The following is an 18,717-nucleotide window of genomic DNA, read 5'->3' on the forward strand; positions in this document are numbered from 1 at the left end:
CTGGTGGGGTATGGATCTGATTTTTTTTCTCCCAAATATTTAAATAATTATCCTAGCGCCATTTATCAGTATCTTTTCTTTCCCACTGATTTGGAAAGCTTCTCTATCATATGCTTTAATTTTTATACCACTGTGTATACACTGTAATTACAAAGTTTGGTACTTCAGGCTTTACATTTTCCTATCTCATGGTTTTGGAATGGTATGTCACTGTTTTTATATTTCTTGATTACTAGTGATGTTAAACCGTTAGTTCATAGTTTTATTGGCCATTCCTGTTTTCTCTTCTTGGTATTGTCTGTTCGCATATTTTGCCTATTTTTCTGTTAGTAGTTTGTATCTTTATGGATTTGTAACAGTTCTTCCTGTATTCTGAGCAGCAGGTATTTTTGGTGAAGTCTGTTGTAACCAGTTTTTCCCAGTTTGTGATTGACTTTTCGCCTTGTTACTGTATTTCAGTATAGCTGAATTTGTTAATATTAACTTTATGGTTTATGTATTTGCTAACCTTATTCTTTGTCTAAAAGCCGAACAATTGATCGGCTTTTGAACTGTGGTGTTGGAGAAGACTCTTGAAAGTCCTTCAACTATAAGGAGCTCAACCAGTCAATCCTAAAGGAAATCAATCCTGAATATTCATTGGAAGAACTACTTTGGCCACTGATTTGAAGAGCCGATTCATTAGAAAAGACCCTGATGTTGTGAAAGATTGGAGGCAGGAGGAGAAGGGGATGACAGAGAATGAGATGATTGGGTGGCATCACTGACTCAATGGTCATGAGTTTGAGCAAGCCCTGGGAGATAGTGATGGACAAGGAAGCCTGGCGTGCTGTAGTCCATGGGGTTGCAAAGAGTCGGACATGATTGAGCTACTGAACAGCTACCACCTTAATTTTACAAATACTCATTGATCATTTATGAGTTCTAGGCTGCTTTCCAGTCCAGTCCAGTTCCAGTTCAGTCACTCAGTCGTGTCTGACTCTTTGTGACACCATGAATCATGGCACTCCAGGCCTCCCTGTCCATCACCAACTCCCTGAGTTCACTCAAACTCATGTCCATTGAGTCGGTGATGCCATCCAGCCATCTCATCCTCTGTCATCCCCATCTCCTCCTGCCCCCAGTCCCTCCCAGCTTCAGGGTCTTTTCCAATGAGTCAACTCTTTGCATGAGATGGCCAAAGTATTGGAGTTGCAGCTTTAGCATCAGTCCTTCCAGTGAACACCCAGGACTAATCTCCTTTAGAATGGACTGGTTGGATCTCCTTGCAGTCCAAGGGACTCTCAAGAGTCTTCTCCAACACCACAGTTCAAAAGCATCAATTCTTCGGTGCTCAGCTTTCTTCACAGTCAAACTCTCACATCCCTACATGACCACAGGAAAAACCATAGCCTTGACTAGATGGACCTTAGTCAGCAAAGTAATGTCTGTACTTTCTAATATGCTGTCTAGGTTGAACATAACTTTCCTTTCAAAGAGTAAGCGTCTTTTAATTTCATGGCTGCAATCACCATCTGCAGTAATTTTGGAGCCCAGAAAAATAAAATCTGACACTATTTCCCCTGTTTCCCCATCTATTTCCCATGAAGTGATGGGGCCAGATGCCATGATCTTCGTTTTCTGAATGTTGAGCTTTAAGCCAACTTTTTCACTCTCCTCTTTCACTTTCATCAAGAGGCTCTTTAGTTCCTCTTCACTTTCTGCCATAAGGGTGGTGTCATCTGCATATCTGAGGTTATTGATATTTCTCCCAGCAGACTTGATTCCAGCTTGTGCTTCTTCCAGCCCAGCGTTTCTCATGATGTACTCTGCATATAAGTTAAATAAGCAGGGTGACAATATACAGCCTTGACGTACTCCTTTTCCTATTTGGAACCAGTCTGTTGTTCCATGTCCAGTTCTAACTGTTGCTTCTCAAGAAGGTTTCTTAAGAGACAGGTCAGGTGGTCTGGTATTCCCCTCTCTTTCAGAATTTTCCACAGTTTGTTGTGATCTACACAGTCAAAGGCTTTGGCATAGTCAATAAAGCAGAAATAGATGTTTTTCTGGAACTCTCTTGCTTTTTCCATGATTCAGCAGATGTTGGCAATTTGATCTCTGGTTCCTCTGCCTTTCTAAAACCAGCTTGAACATCTGGAATTTCACGGTTCACGTATTGCTGAAGCCTGGCTTGGAGAATTTTGAACATTACTTTACTAGCATGTGAGTTGAGTGCAATTGTGCAGTCGTTTGAGCATTCTTTGGCATTGCCTTTCTTTGGGATTGGAATGAAAACTGACCTTTTCCAGTCCTGTGGCCACTGCTGAGTTTTCCAAATTTGCTGGCATATTGAGTACAGCACTTTCACAGCATCATCTTTCAGTATTTGAAATAGCTCAACTGGAATTCCATCACCTCCACTAGCTTTGTTCATAGTGATGCTTTCTAAGGCCCACTTGACTTCACATTCCAGGGTGTCTGGCTCTAGGTGAGTGATCAGGCTGCTTTACTCACTTTCAATACATCATAGACAGGATACACAAAAATTTCTATAGCTTATATATTTCAGAAGCTCTACATGCTTTGAATTCATGAAAATATTCATGTATATTTTTTTGCTTTTTGTTTTTCATTTGCCAAATCTTTTCTGACTCTTTGTGACCTCATGGACGGCAGCATTCCAGGCTTCCTGGTCCCTTACTGTCTCCCAGCGTTTGCCCAAGTTCATGTTGATTGTATTGGTGGTGCCATCCAACCATCTGAACTTTGTTGTCCCATTCTCCTGCCCTCAGTATTCTCTAGCATCAAGGTCTTTTCCAGTGAGTCAACTGTTCACATCAGGTGGCCAAAGTATTAGAGCTTCAGCTTCAGCATCAGTCCTTCCAATGAGTATTCAGGGTTGATTACCTTTAGGGTTCACTGGTTTCATCTCCTTGCTTTCCACGGAGCTCTCAAGAGTCTTCTCCAGCATTACAGTTCGAAATCATCTATTCTTCAGCTCTTTGCCTTCTTTATGGTCCAGCTCTCACAACCATATGTGACTACTGGAAAGACCATAACCTTGACTATAGGGACCTTTGTTGGCAAAGTGATATGTTTAACACAGCGTTCAGCTTTTCATAGCTTTCCTGCCAAGAAGCAATTGTCTTCTAATTTCATGGCTCCAGTCACCATCTACAGTGCTTTCCAAATCCAAGAAGAGGAAATCTGTCACTACTTCCACCTTTTTCCCTTCTGTTTGCCATGAAGTGATAGAACCAGATGCCATGATCTTAGTTTTTTTTAATATTGAGTTTTATGCCAGCTTTTTCACTCTCTGTCCTCTATCTCATTGAGATGTTCTTTATTTCCTCTTCATTTTCTTCCATTAGAGTGGTATCATCCACATATCTGAGATTGTTGGTATTTTTCTCGGCAGTCTTGATTCCAGCTTGTAACTCATCCATCCTGGTGTTTCTTACATGCTCTGCCTATAAGTTCAGTAAGCAGGGTGACCATAAGTAACCTTGTCATCACACTCCTTTCTCAATCCTGAACCAGTCAGTTTTTCCATACAGGGTTCTAACTGTTTCATCTTGACCCAAATGCAGGTACAGGTACGATGGTGTGGTATTTCCATCTCTTTAAGAGTTTTCTACAGTTTGTTATGATCCACATATTCAAAGGCTTTAGTAAAGTCAATGAAACAGAGGTGGATGTTTTTCTGGAATTCCCTTGCTTTGTCTCTGATCCAGCAAATGTTGGCAGTTTGATCTCTGTTTCCTCTGCCTTTTCAACGCTCCACTTGAACGTCTGGAAGTTCTCAATTCAAATAATGCTGAAGCCCATTGTGCAGGATTTTGAGCATAACCTCACTAGCGTGGGAGATGAGTGTAGTTGTCCAATGGTTTGAACATTCTTTCATACTGCCCTTCTTGGGAACTGGGATGAGGATTGACCTTTTTCAGTCCTGTGGCCACTGCTAGGTTTTCCAAATTTGGTAGCACTTTGGATATTGAGTGTAGCACTTCAGTGGCACCATCTTTTTAAAATTTTAAATAGCTCTGCTGGAAATCCATCACAGCCTCCACTAACTTTATTGATAGCAGTGCTTCCTAAGGCCCACTTGACTTCATTAATGTCTGGCTCTGGGTAAGTGACCACACCAACATTGTTATCTGGGTCATTAAGATATTTTCCATACTGTTCTTCTGTGCATTCTTTCCATCTCCTGATCTCGTCTATTAGGTCTTTACTGCTTCTGTCCTTTATTGTGTCCATCTTTGAATGAAATGTTCCTTTGATAGTTGCAGTTTTCTTGAAGAGATCGCTGGTCTTCTCCCGTTCTGTGGTTCTCCTCTATTTCTTTGCGCTATTGAAGAAGGCCTTCTTGTCTCTCCTTGCTGTTCTCTGGAACTTAGTTGGTCTACCTTCACCTTTCTCTGTTGCTTTTTCACTTCTCTTCTCTCTTCAGCTATTTGTAAAGCCTCCTCAGACAACAGTTTTGCCTTCTCACTTTGGTTTTCCTTTGGGATGGTTTTGTTCACTGCCTCCTGTACAATACTATGGACCTTTGTTCTTCAGGCACTCTGTTTACTAGCTCTAATCCCTTGACTCTCTTTGTCACTTCTACTATATATTCATAGGGGATTTGATTTAAGTTGTACCTGGCTAGCCTTGTGGTTTTCCCCACTTTCTTTAGTTTAAGCCTGAATTTTGCTATGAGAAGCTGATGATCTGAGCCTCAGTCAGCTCCAGCTCTGTTTCTGCTGTCTGTAGAACAGCTTCTCCATCTTTGGCTACAACGAATGTAATCAATCTGACTTTGATGTTAACCATTTGATGCTGTTCATGTGTAAAGTCATCTCTTTTGTTGTTGAAAGTGGGTGTTTGCTATGACCACTGCATTCTCTTGGCAGTATTCTGTTAGCTTTTGACCTACTTCATTTTGTACCCCAAGGCCAAACTTGCCTGTTACTCCAGGTATCTCTTGACGTCCTGCTTTGGCATTCCAGTCCCCTATAATGAAAAGGACATATTTTTGTTTTGGTATTAGTTCTAGGAGGTCTTCTAGGTCTTCATAGAACTGATCAGCTTCTTCAGCATAGGCTTGAATTACTGTGATATTGAATGGTTTGCCTTGGAAATGAACTGAGATTATTCTGTTGTTTTTGAGACTGCATCCAGGTACTGCATTTCAGACTCTTCTGTTGACCATGATGGCTACCCCATTTCTTCTGAGGGATTCCTGCCCACAGAGTAGACATAATGGTTATCTGATTTAAATTCACTCATTCCCATCCATTTTAGATCACTGACTCCTAGGATGTCTATGTTTACTCTTGCTATCTCCTGCTTGACCATGTCCAATTTACCTTGATTCATGGATTTAACATTCCAGGTTCCTGTGGAACACTGGATTTTAACTTTCATCACCAGACACATCTGCAGCTGAGCATCATCTTCACTTTGGCCCAGCCTCTTCATTCTGGAGCTGTTAGTAGTTGTCCTCCCCTCTTACCCAATAGTATATTGGACACATTCCGACCTGGGGGATTCATTTTTTGGTATTACATATTTTTGCTTTTTTATGCAGCTCATGGGGTTCTCATGGCAAGTATACTGGAGTGGTTTGCATTCCCTCCTAAAAGTGTTTAAATTTTGTTTTTTCACCTTTACGTAATTGATCCACATAGAATTTATTTTTGTTTGTGATTGTTGTTCAATTGCTTAGTCATGTCCGACTCTTGGTGACCCCATGGACTGCAGCATGCCAGACTTCCCTGTCTTTCACCATCTCCCAGAGCTTGCTCAAGCTCATGTCCATTGAGTCAGTGATGCCATCCAACCATCTCGTCCTCTGTCATCCCCTTCTCCTGGCTTTGATCTTTCCCAGTATCAGGGTCTTTCCTAATGAGTCGACTCTTCACATCAGGTGGCCAGAGTATTGGAGCTTTAGCATCAGTCCTTCCAATGACTATTCAGGATTGATTTCCTTTAGGACTGACTGCTTGGATCTCCTTGCAGTCCAAGGGACTCTCAAGAGTCTTCTCCAGCACCGCAATTCAAAAGCATCAATTCTTCCGTGCTCGGCCTTCTTCATGGTCCAACTCTCACATCCACACCTGACTATGAAAAAATGATAGCTTTGACTAGATGAACCTTTGTCAGCAAAATCTCTGCTTTTTATGTATTTGTATGTGATATCAAGTGGAAATCTAGTTTAATTATTCCATCTGGTTAACTAGTTGTCTCAGCTCGTTAGTGACTAATACATTATTTCTCCACTGTTTTGTGGTATGACTTCTATTAGGTATCAAGTTTTACAGGATTTATTTCTGTTTCCCTGCTGTATATTGGTGTTTTCTATGTCTTTGGCATCTGTACCACACTGTTTATTACCATATTGAATCTTTTTCTTTAAAAAAAAAATTACTATTTTTTTGGTTGCACTGGATCTTCGTTGCTGCTCATGGGCTTTCTCTAGTTGGCGTGGCAGCTGCTCTCTAGTTGCAGTGCTTGGGATTTTCATTTTGGAGGCTGCTTTTGTTGAGGAGCATGGGCTCTCAGGCACACAGGCTTCAGTGGTTGTGGTGCACAGGCTTAGTTGCCATGTGACATGTGGGATCCTCCTGGACCTGGAATTGAGCCCATGTCCCTCAAAACAGCAGGCAGATTCTCAACCATTGGATCACTAGGGATGTCTCTACGTTAAGTCGTTTTTTTTTTAAATTTATTTTTAATTGAAGGATAGTTGCTTTATAAGATTATGCTGGTTTCTGCTGTGCATCAGCATGAATCAGCCACAGGTATACATACATATGTCCTCTCCCTCTTGAACCTCCCTCTCACCTCCCACCCCATCCCACCCCTCTAGATTGTCTCAGAGCACTGGTTTGAGCTCCCTGAACATCCAGCAAATCCCCAGTGGCTGTCTGTTTTACGTGTGGTAGTGTATATGTTTTCATGGTACTCTTCATTCATCCCCCTCCCTCCTTCCACCCTGCCCGTGTCCACAAGTCTGTTCCTGTGTCTGCATCTCCATTGCTGCTGTACAAATGAGTTCATCAGCACCATCTTTCTAGATTCCATATATATGCATTAATTTGTGATATTTATTTTTCTGACTTACTTCACTCTGTATAATAGGCTCTAGGTTCATCTACTTTATTAGAACCCACTCAGATGCATTCTTCTTTTGGTTGAGTAATATTCCTCTATATATCTGTTCCACAGCTTCTGTTCATCTGTGGTGGGCATCTGGACTGCTTCCATGTCCTAGCTGTTGTAGATAGTGTTGAGGTAAACATTGGGATACCTGTGTCTTTTTCTATGGGTTCTCAGGGTATGTGCCCGGTGGTAGGATTGTTAGGTCACATGGTAGTTTCAGTCTTAATTTTGTAAGGACTCTATAGTGGCTGTATAGTTACATTCCCACCAAGAGTGCAAGAGGGTTCCCTTTTCTCCACATGCTCTCCAGCATTTATTGTTCATAGATTTTTTTTTGATGATGGCCATTCTGACTGATGTGAGGAGATACCTCATTGTAGTTTTGATTTGCATTTCACTAATGATGAGTGATGTTGAGCATCTTTTCATGTGTTTATTAGCCATCTGTTTGTCTTCTTTGGAGAAATGTTTGTTTAGGTCTTCTGCCCACTTTTCGATTGGGCTGTTTGTTTCTCGTATTGAGCTGCATGAGCTGCTTGTAAAGTTTGGAGATTAATCCTTTGTCAGTTATTTCATTTGCCATTATTTTCTTCCATTCTGAGGGTTGTCTTTTCACTTTGTTTGCAGTTTCCTTTCCCATGCAAAAACTTTCAAGTTTAATTAGGTCTCATTTGTTAATTTTTTTTTCCATTACCCCGGAAGGTGGGTAGTAGAGGATCTTGCTGTGATTTATGTCATAGAGTGTTCTGCCTATGTTTTCCTCTAAGAGTTTATAGTTTGTGGTCTTAGATATAAATCTTTAATCCATTTTGAGTTTGTCTGTGTATGTTGTTAGGAAATAGTCTAATTTCATTTTTTTTACACATAGCTGTCCAATTTTCCCAGTACTACTTACTGAAGAGACTGTATTTTTGCCTTTGTATATTCTTGCCTCCTTTGTCAAGGATAAGGTGCCCATAAGTGTGTGCGTTTATCTTTGGCCTTTCTATCTTGTTGCATAGATATATATTTCTGATTTTTGTCCCTGTACCATACTGTCTCGATGACTGTAGCTTTGTAGTATAGTCTAAAGTCAGGAAGATTGATTCCTCCAGCTCCATTCTTCTTTCTCAAGATTACTTGGGCTATTAGGGGGTCTCTTGTGTTTCCATACGAATTGTGAAGTTTTTTGTTCTAGCTCTGTGAAAAATGCCATTGGTAATTTGAGAGCAATTGCATTGAGTCTGGAGATTGCTTTTGGTAGTCTCTTCATTTTCACAATATTGATTCTTCCAACCCAGGAACATGGAATATCTCTCCATCTGTTTTTGTTGTCTTTGATTTCTTTCATCAGTGTCTTATCATTTTTTTGTATACAGCTCTTTTGTCTCCTTAAGTAGGTTTATTCCCAAGTACTTTGTTCTTTCTGTTGCAATGGTAAATGGGATTGATTCCTTAATTTTTGATGCTTTGAAACTGTGGTGCTGGAGAAGACTCTTTAGAGTCCCTTGGACAGCAGAGAGATCAAACCAGTCATTCCTAAAGGAAACCAACATTGAATATTCATTGGAAGGACTGATGCTGACCCTGAAGCTCCAAGGAATACTTTGGTTATGTTGTGTGAAGAGCTGACTCATTGGAAAAGACCCTGATGTTGTGAAAGACTGAGTGCTAGAGGAGAATGGGGCTACAGAGGATGACATAGGTAGATGGCATCATTGACTCAATGAACATGAGTTTGAGCAAACCTCGGGAGATAGTAAAGGCATGCTGTTCTTCATGGGGTTGCAAAGAGTCAGACACAACTTAGCAGCTGAACAACAGCCGCATGTGGCTTATCCACAGGAGTTTGCCCTGGAGGACTTGGGTCTGCCCACTGAGTACCAGGTATGGAGGTGACCCAAATGCTTGGATAGCAGGGACCCTGGTAGGGCCAAGTACAGAGGGGATCTGGTAACCACAGGCACAGGAGATGTGGGACCCTTAGGATTTTTTCTAGCCTCTGGAAACTCTGGCCCAGTAAGGATTGAGCATGGAGGTGGCACAGCTGCTTGGGCTGTGGGGAGTCTGGCAGTGCCAGGTGTGTAGGGGCGCCAGCAGCCTTAGGTGCAGGAACTATGGCTCTAGTAGAGTCTTTTTCTAGCCCCTGGCATCTGGTATTCAAAGGTCCTTCTCTGTTGCTTACTGCGTCAGGCACTTAAAGGGCCACCCTCTCTGGGGTCTTTTTTGGTCAGCTGCATGTGCTGGAATATGGAGGGAGAGAGGCTCTGGTGATGGCTCCACCCCCTGTGAGTGACTCAGAAGTATTGCCTTGACTCCATCATTGCCTAGGTTTCTTCCAAAGGCATTGACCACTGCAGTCTTCTCCCTCATGTCCCCTTGGGCCATCTCCTTGCAGTCAACAGTATACTTTGCCGTGAGATTCCTCTCCAACCCATAAGCTCCTGCTCTCAGCCACCATGCATTCCAGGGGACTTCTGTCCCTTTCCAGGGTATGTAGGACTGTGGCGAGGATTGGCTTTGTGGATCTCACTCCATTCAGACGGTCACAGGTCAGCTGCTGCACTCTTCCAACGGCCTCAAATGCTACCCTTGTGTCCTAAACAGTTGCTCTAATGTATCAATCTGACCCCTGCTCCAGTTCCCCCACCCCTTGGGTGCAGGTCCAGTCCTGCTTACTCTTCTCTTTTTCCCCACCTTCCTTCATTCTGCTGAGTTTTGCTTGGATTTATATTTCCTTTCTGGTGGTCAGGGGCTCCTGCCAGCTCTTAGCTGGTGTTCTGCAAGATCTTCTGTATCTGAATGTGTTTTCTTGATGTGTCCATGGAGAAGGATGTACTCCCTGTCCACCTGCTCTTCTGCTATCTTGTCTCCTCTCTATATTAAGTCTTGATATTACAGGTCTGCCTACCTTCATCATCTTCAGAATTGTTTGACCTATTCTTAGCTCTTGACATTTCCATAGGAATTTTAGAGTCAGATGTATTCCATTTATATCTTTGGTTGTGTCTGGCTTCCTTTTTAGGGCTGCTGTTTGCTGTGTCAGAGTAAAATTAAGCTGCATGGGTGGTGTCTTCAAGTTTAATAGTTCTTCTGATCATTGAACTTCTCTCTGCAGCTGCTTGCTTGTATGTTTTGTTTTCTTTTTTTCTTCTTCTCTTTCTTGTCCTCTTTTTCTTGTGGCTGTTTTATAAAATATCTACAATTATTTTTTGACTGATGAAAAAGTAGTATAGTGAGAGAAGGCAATTAATAGAGAATGTATAAAGCAAAAGGTACAAATCTCTTTGATAGGTTGCTGGGACATTCTAGATATTTTTCTGGACATATATAACTGTGTTCATAAAAAAGTTGGACATATACAACTGTTTTCATAAAAGAAAAAAAATTGGTCCTATGCAAGCTGGTCTGTAGTTGGCTTTATTTCATTTAGTATTTAAAGGGCATTCTTCTGTAGAGCTAACTCATTCCTTTTGATGACTGCATTGTATGTGTATACAGTAATGTAACCAATTCCCTACTTGTAGATATCTACCTACTTTTTGAAGTTGTAGCTACTTTCACATACTGTTGGTCCTCATTGGCAGAGTGGAGCTGTGCAGTGTATGTTCCATCTCCCTAATGTCTTCCCTCTGATTCTTTTCAAGGAGTATTACTGGGGTTCTGCCAATACTGTTCCTATTTACTTTTTAGGGTCACTGGAACATAACTTTATTAGATGGAAAGAGTGGACAGTTAACCTAGTGAACAGTTAACCTTGGGATGAATTCTTCAGTTTGGTGCTATCTGTATCTTACTAAAAAGACATACTTGCAGGATTTTTGTTTTCATTTTGTTTTTAATGTACAGTGTCCTGGAGGAGAGTGCCAGTGGTGTAGTGCTGGAAGTAGCAGCCAAACTGAAGAGTTAAGAAATGAACAAATTTGAGAAAATGGAGATGAAACTCTTAAGTAGCTCATTACCACACACTTGATTATAAGAAGTTAGGGGAGCAAGTGAGGCAGTTCTCGGCATTTTGGTTTTTATTGATATACTTTTTGAAAGAAGTTGAAGTTGGGTTTCTATGTTATTTAATTTGTCCTTAATCTTCCTAGCCTCCACCGGGTAATGTGAAAATGCCTAATGTACCCAGTACACAGCCAGCAATAATGAAGCCAACAGAGGAACATCCAGCTTATACACAGATTGCAAAGGTTAGTTCATGTTACATGTGTTAATTCATATGGGAAATTATAATATCAATAACATTTGCTTTTAGAGCAAAATACTTCTTTATATAGTGTTCCTTATTAATTTTATTGGAGTATAGTTGACTGATCCTTCTTGTTTAATTTTTAACTCACTTTTGAAGCTGGGCTAGTAGTTTCTCAGCCCTATAATACTCATACCTCATTTTCAAAGTATTGATTTGCTTTGCTCCATTATTAGCAGCTATTGAATTCCTGTCATCTTGGTGTATAACTTGTGTAGTGAAATTTTTATTGCTTTTGGTCTCACTTTTTAATACACAATTCCATTACAGTAACAATGATAAGATCAGATAGATATTATTGGAAGAAAGTTAGGATGGCTAAGCAAAGTATATTGGTAGTCAATAGAAGGTGGCAAAAATACCAAGAAAAGAGGAGATGAATAAGATGCCTGGTATTACATAAAGGCAGATGGATTTATAAACCTGAATTTCTTAACCATATCTTCCTTGTACCTCATTATCTTGTAAAATATAAGGAATTATATAGTATTCCTGCACTGGGAACCTTAGGTACCATCTAATCCAAGTCGTAAGAGCTAAATTCAGTTGGCCTTTTCTCTATTCGTCCCTTTTCCTCAACTGTTCTGTCTCTGTCCCTCGTTCTGATTTAGCCACGGTTCCCCTTAATTTCATTTTCCCAATTACCTTAGGATTATAACTTCTCTTACTGAGAGAATTTTTTCTTGTCCTAATGGGCCCAACATTCCTATTGAGGGTTATTTTCATAACCAGAAGGCCAAAATGGGCCAAATAGTTCCATAATATTTTTTGAAACTGTAATCTTCAGTGAATTCCTCTATTGTGGAATAGTAGTTGAATTAAGTTTCTAGCATAGTAGAGAAGTAGGAGTATAGTAGAAGGAGAAATATTACTGTATTTTCCACTTCTGACAAGGTGTTCCCTTATTTTCTGTTTAGGAACATGCCTTGGCCCAAGCTGAGCTTCTTAAGCGCCAGGAAGAACTAGAAAGAAAAGCGGCAGAGTTAGACCGTCGAGAACGAGAAATGCAGAACCTCAGTCAACATGGTAGTGTCCAAAGATGTTTGAAATAAAAATAACCTCCTTAACAGGCCTGCACCAGCCGTAGGTCATTCGGTCCGTAGATAAAACTCTGCCCTGTTATTCTATCAAGGAGATCAGATATGGCAGACTTCCTGCTTGATACTCTGTAGTTCTCTGATCTCGGCTGATTTGCAGTATTTTAATAGATTAGAACAGTGTTAGACTCTTCACAAGTGAATGAAAATATGGTTTTACTTTATTGTAAATCAGGAGCCTTTCATTCTGCACTTGGACCTTCAGCTGGGTCTACTGAAGCTTTGTGCGTACATGGGAGTGTACCCTATGTTTGACTGCATTTAGCTGGTAACTTCTGGTTTATTCAGACCAATTGCAAGTTAATCTGCCCCTATCCTCACAAGTATATCTATATATGTCAAAACCGGGTTTAAAAAATAACACCTATGGTGACTCTAGGAAGCCTGGGTATTTTGATGGTGCCAAATAAGTAACTTCCCTGGTGGTTCAGTGGTAAAGAATCTGTGTGCCAGTGCAGGAGATGTGGGTTTGATTCCTGGGTCAGGAAGATCCCCTGGAGAAGGAAATGGCAACCCGCGCCAGTATTATTGCCTGGAGAATCCCATGGACAGAGGAGCCTGGTGGGCTATAGTTCATCAGATCTCAAATGAGTCGGACACAACTTAGCAGACACAGCAACAACAAAGAAATAACTAAGAGGCGAATTGATTATTTGATGTGAAATCCATTCAGGCTGTGACTGCCAAGGTCAGTCAGTTCAAAGGAGAGCTTAGGGAGAGCTAGAAAGTCTCTGATACGAAGGGATGAGAGAGCTAGACAAATTACTGTGAACATGTCTGGATAGTTATGGCATTGACAGTATTAGGAGAGTGATAATATACTGCTTGTTTTTTCCTTATCTTAGACTATAAGTCTAGGGCCTCATGTCATATTTCTTTGCCTTTTCATACTAAAAAGGCTATGACAATTAAAAAGCAGAGACATTACTTTGCCAACAAAGGTCTATCCAGTCAAAGCTATGGTTTTCCCAGTAGTTGTGCATGGATGTGAGAGTTGGACCATAAAGAAGGCTGAGCACCAAAGAATTGATGCTTTTAAACTGTGGTGTTGGAGGAGACTCTGCACAGAGATCCAGCCAGTTAATCCTAAAGGAAATCAACCCTGAATATTCCTTGGAAGGACTGATGCTAAAGCTCCGATACACCTGATGTGAAGAGCTGTCTCTTTAGGAAAGACCCTGATGCTGGGAAAGATGGAAGGCAGGAGGAGAAGGGGACGACAGAGGACGAGATGGTTGGATGGCATCACTGACTCAATGGACATGAGTTTGAGCAAGCTCTGGGAGATGGTGAAGGACAGGGAAGCCTGGCATGCCACAGCCCATGGAGTTGCAGAGTTGGACACGACTGAGTGACTGAACAACAACAAGGGCCTCAGGAGGACACATTTATCCTGGGCCATTTCTTGCTTGCAACATCAGAGACAGCATCTGTGAAAGGAGGAACTAAAAGTTTAATTGAGATCAGTGTTTCTAAAATTCATGTAACAAAAATCTGTCCTGTTCCCTTAACTTTGACTAATACAGATTGCTTCTATGAGAGATGTTTTAGTAAATGAAATAGTAATGAAGTGTGAGAAATTAAGGGAATTGCTGTAGGTTATACATTTAAGTACTTTTCATCTGTTAACTCATTTCATCCTCAGTACAATATAGGAAGGGTGGTAAGTTGTTCTCACTTTATGAGTGTAGAAACAGAGTCTTCAGGAGGTTGAATAAGTTGTTCAAGGTCTCCTAGACAATGGATGTGTAAGTACTTCTAGTTTCAGAGCCTCTGTTCTTTACTCCGGTTCTCAGCTTCTCAAGTAGTGTGAGACTTGTCTGAGAGATGTGTGAACTATATAAAGTTTGAAAGGAGTGATAAAACAGTGGAGGCATGTTGGGAAGAATCAGAAATAGAGGATGCTTTTTTCCCACTATGAAAATTTTCCTCATCTATGAAAAAGTATGTAAAATCGAATTTATGAGTGTGGGATATGATATGTAAAATGAGAAAATGGCCTTTAGGTGCTGTTTTTACTCTTTGTTTTCAATGTTTTGACTTCTTTAGTTTTTTATCTCCCCAGTCTCTCTGCCACTTCCCAAGCCCTATTTTCGGTCTAATTTCTGTATATAGACACATTTTTTCTCCTTACAATTGGAATTTTTTTCTCTGGGTTTTGAAGGTGCTGTAATTCCTTAACTTCTTTCTCATGATTGCTTCATGTAGTTTTCACATATTTTTATGCTTTTCTTACATCTCTCCTTTTGACATTCTTTCCAGACTTGGAGATTTCCAAATTTGGTTCTTTGGTATTAGTTAGCTTGTGTTTCTTCATGGAGTTAACAGAAGAAAACTGAAAAGTTTAAAAGCAGATTTTGCCTCTTTATGTGGGTTAGGAATTATATTTAAAGATCGTAGATACTGAGGAGGAAATGGTAGAGACTTAAAATCTGCATGGGTTTCATGTGAGAGCCAGAGTCTTAGGACTTTGAAATAACTCTCTTTTTAGGGAAGAGTCATAGCATATGTCCCTATGCCCTTTTTTTCTTTTGTTGTTTCAACTTACATAAGTGGTATGACACTGGAAAATTATTTTACCATCTAATTGATATTCTGGGAAAAATTTTAAAAATAGAAAGCTTGGTTTTCAGAGTTGTAGGAATGTAGATATTACAGTGTTATATTTTTAAACTGTTAAAAGAATAGATAATAGTCTTTATTATGAAACGAATAATTACATGCAAAAAGAATAGCAATATTTGTACTTATATAAATAACTTTCTTTTTTTTTTTTTTGCAGGCAGAAAAAACAATTGGCCACCTCTTCCTGACAATTTTCCTGTTGGCCCTTGTTTTTATCAGGATTTTTCTGTAGATATCCCTGTAGAATTCCAAAAAACAGTAAAGATTATGTACTACTTATGGATGTGTGAGTATAGAATAAATTATATATTTGTTTGAAAGTGTTTATATTTTATTGTCAAAAATCTACCTTAAACTCATATATTAAGGTCGCATCATTAATTGGTCCTTTCCTATGGATATTTTAAATTTGAGTGACACAGACGTTTAGTTACTTCAGAATTGTGCAGTATGTGGCGGTCTAAGTTCTTATCTGAGGAAGGTCTGTGTACTGAGAACTGGCATTCTTTTGAGGAAGGGACTTCCCTATCATATGGTGGAATTTTGCAGTGATCCTTTTTCTCTGAAAAATCTTATCTAGGTAATAATCCTTTGAAATAATTATTTGTAGGATTTTATGCAAATGAAAGCTGTAAAGCATTAGACTATCTTATAAAAGGGCTTAAACTGTTGAAATATTATAAATTATTTCTCTTCGAGCTTTGAGCACTATTTACTGTTCACTTTCAAGTGGAGAGGAACACTTTTATTATTGAAAGTGCTGAATTGACACTGGATATTTCATTAAATAGAACAGTAGGACATACATTTTAGGATGTGATGTTCACAATACTTTGGATATAATTACAGCACATGGAATATTAAAACTAAATGTCAAACTGTTACCAGTTTTTGTATGTACACAGAATTCCCACTTATTGTTTTATTTTTATTCCAAACAGCAGTCTTAGCCCCATTTGACATCATTGTTTTGGTAGGAGAGGTAGCTGCCATGACTTCTTACTTGCACAACTGCTGAGTTAATAAATGCATTGTGGAGTACATTCTTGTTGGAGAAAATTTGTGTGTTCTTACTGTATGATTAAGGAGCCTCTCTCCACCAAATATATGAGATCATTTTCCTAAAAATCTTTCAGCAGCATTGCGAGGTTGCTTTGGAATGTGAGAAGTGACCCCTTATGGATAGTACATGTTTAACTCTTGTTTTTAGTTTCTTTTGAGATTATGTTGTCAATCTGACTTCTTTGGTTAATCCTGTCAGTAGTGCTACAAATTTTTATTAAAGGTTTTGATTCCATATCTGTCCATACTAACAACTCATATTTTATTTGATCAATATATCATTAAATATATGCAGATTAAAATAATTGGGCTTCCCTGGTGGCTCAGATGGTAAAGAATCCGTTTGCAGTGTGGGATTGATCTCTGGGTTGGGAAGATCCCCTGGAGGAGGACATGGCAACCCACTCCAGTATTCTTGCCTGGAGAATCCTCATGGACAGAGGAGCCTGGCGGGGTACAGTGCATGGGGTCTCAAAGAGTCAGACACGACTGAGCGACTAAGCACAGCACATTGGCCTAGCGTTTTAAGTATAAGTTCTTCGACTTATTAGTGAAAAAATCTGTTTTAGATAGGGGAGATGGGTGTTGGAAGAAAATTCTATAGGGAATTTGGTAAATATAGATTGAATGGGGAAGATGATGAATTTTAACCGAATAGTTAACTGCTTTACCAGTGCTGGAGAAGGAAATGGCAACCCACTCCAGTATTCTTGCCTGGAGAATCCCATGGACAGAGGAGCTTGGTGGGCTACAGTCCACGGGTCGCAAAGAGTCGGACACGACTGAGTGACTTCACTTCCCTTTCACTTACCAGTGCTGATTGTTTCAAAATAGGTCTGTTTTGTCCTAGTTACATATAACTTTGTGAGGTTCTTACGAATAACATAGTTGGCTATAGTTTTTCCCAACCCTGTTCAGTTGGTAGATCTGTATTCCATCCATTTAAGGTTCTGATTTGAAAAAACTATCTGCAACAAAGTACGATCTAGTGCTAGCTTAGTAATGTCTCTCAATTTCATAAGATATAGGCTGTTTTAGTAAGTTATTTTCAAGAAGTCTAGCTTGTTACTGATTTTGGAGTTGACTAATGCTTTCACAATGTAATGGGCTTCCCTGATAGCTTAGTTGGTAAAGAATCCGCCTGCAATGCAGGAGATGTGAGTTTGATCCCTGGGTTGAGAAGATACCCTGGAGAAGGGAAAGGCTACCCACTCCAGTATTCTGGCCTGGAGAATATTATCACACTGTAATAATAATTCTAACAAAAGATAACATTTATCCAGGATTTACTTTGTGCGAAGCACAGAGCTAATCACTGTATATATATTACATTATTAAATCTTAAAACCACACTATGAAGCAGGTATTATATTATCTAGCTTTATAGTTTGAGAAACTAAAGCTTAGAGAATCTGACTAACTTGCCCAAGATTACTCAGCAAGTAAAGTTGGATTCAGATGGCTTGATTCTAGATCCCAGAGTTTAGATTCCCATGTTATGCCACCTACAAGGTACCAAAATAAAGAAGTAATTTACATTTTAAACTCAAATATGATGAAGATATGCTTTCAATGGTACTTTTCTTAAGGCAAGTAATCTCTATAAAGGAACTGAAGCAATTAGAAATACCAATATGAAATTAATCTCAACCTCTTTTTGACTATACTCTTGAATTTAAAGAAGAAAAGAAAAAGAAAATTTAAAAACATCAGCTACGTTAAAGACCATTTATTGAAAAAGATAATATACTGTCCTAAAATTGTTTATTTTAGGTATCTTATATTGTAATGCAGGACTTAGCAAGAAGACTATTCCAATGATGGTTGCAAATTTAGGTCCACTAATACCAGATTTGAGTGCTTAATAAAGCAAATAGAAATTTTATAAGAAGGAGGATCATTCAACTTGCGAATAATATAAACAAAACGGCCTAAAATTTCTTAAGTATTTTACCCACAATTGAAATCCATCAAGTGGACTGAAGTTGGATTGAAATTAACAACATAGAATCGTGCATTTCACTTTACCTAGACCTTCTGTGTGTTTTTTTTTGGTCTCTGTGTAAGAGGACTGATTGTTTAGTAAGTAGACCTACATGTTTTACTCTTCATTGGGATACAAATGATCATAGTTGCTGGTTACTATGAAAACATATAGAAAAAATTTTAATAGATTACACAAAATTTAATTGACATTTTAATCTATTCTGAAAAGAATTTTTGTGAGCTTTAAAATACACATACCCGTATATTCTGTCTTTTTTTCTTAAACAGATTAGGGGATAAACCTTAAAAAGTTACTTCTTTAGAGGTTGAAATTTGACTTAATGTTCTGAACATTTATAATGGTTTTAGGCAGTTGGATTCCATTTAATATTACAGAATAATATCACACAATATCTCAAATTCTGTTTTTAAGCCCTTAACAGAACTACTTTTATTTTGAGGCCAAGGATTTTGAGTAAATTTATTATAAGCTAGTTTTCATGACTTAGGAATCCTAATGGGAATAAGTAAGAGTCTTTCCTGTGTGGTAGAATGGGATGGAATTTTAAAGTTGGAAGGGCTTGTGCC

The 18,717-nt window shown here is 39.3% G+C and overlaps 1 protein-coding gene across 5 annotated transcripts in view; it reads left to right on the plus strand.

The window, feature by feature from the left end:
* SCAMP1 (secretory carrier membrane protein 1) overlaps positions 1–18,717 on the plus strand; it is a 148,390-nt gene that overhangs the window by 66,640 nt on the left and 63,033 nt on the right. For all 5 annotated transcript variants that reach the window (XM_027971482.2, XM_060418764.1, XM_042252006.1 and 2 more), the window contains 3 exons: positions 11,202–11,300; positions 12,277–12,385; positions 15,239–15,367. In XM_027971482.2, the coding sequence (XP_027827283.1) occupies positions 11,202–11,300; positions 12,277–12,385; positions 15,239–15,367 (337 nt within the window). The remainder of the gene's footprint in view (positions 1–11,201; positions 11,301–12,276; positions 12,386–15,238; positions 15,368–18,717) is intronic.

Source organism: Ovis aries, chromosome 7 (genome assembly GCF_016772045.2).
Source record: "Ovis aries strain OAR_USU_Benz2616 breed Rambouillet chromosome 7, ARS-UI_Ramb_v3.0, whole genome shotgun sequence".
Classification (NCBI taxonomy): Eukaryota; Metazoa; Chordata; class Mammalia; order Artiodactyla; family Bovidae; genus Ovis; species Ovis aries.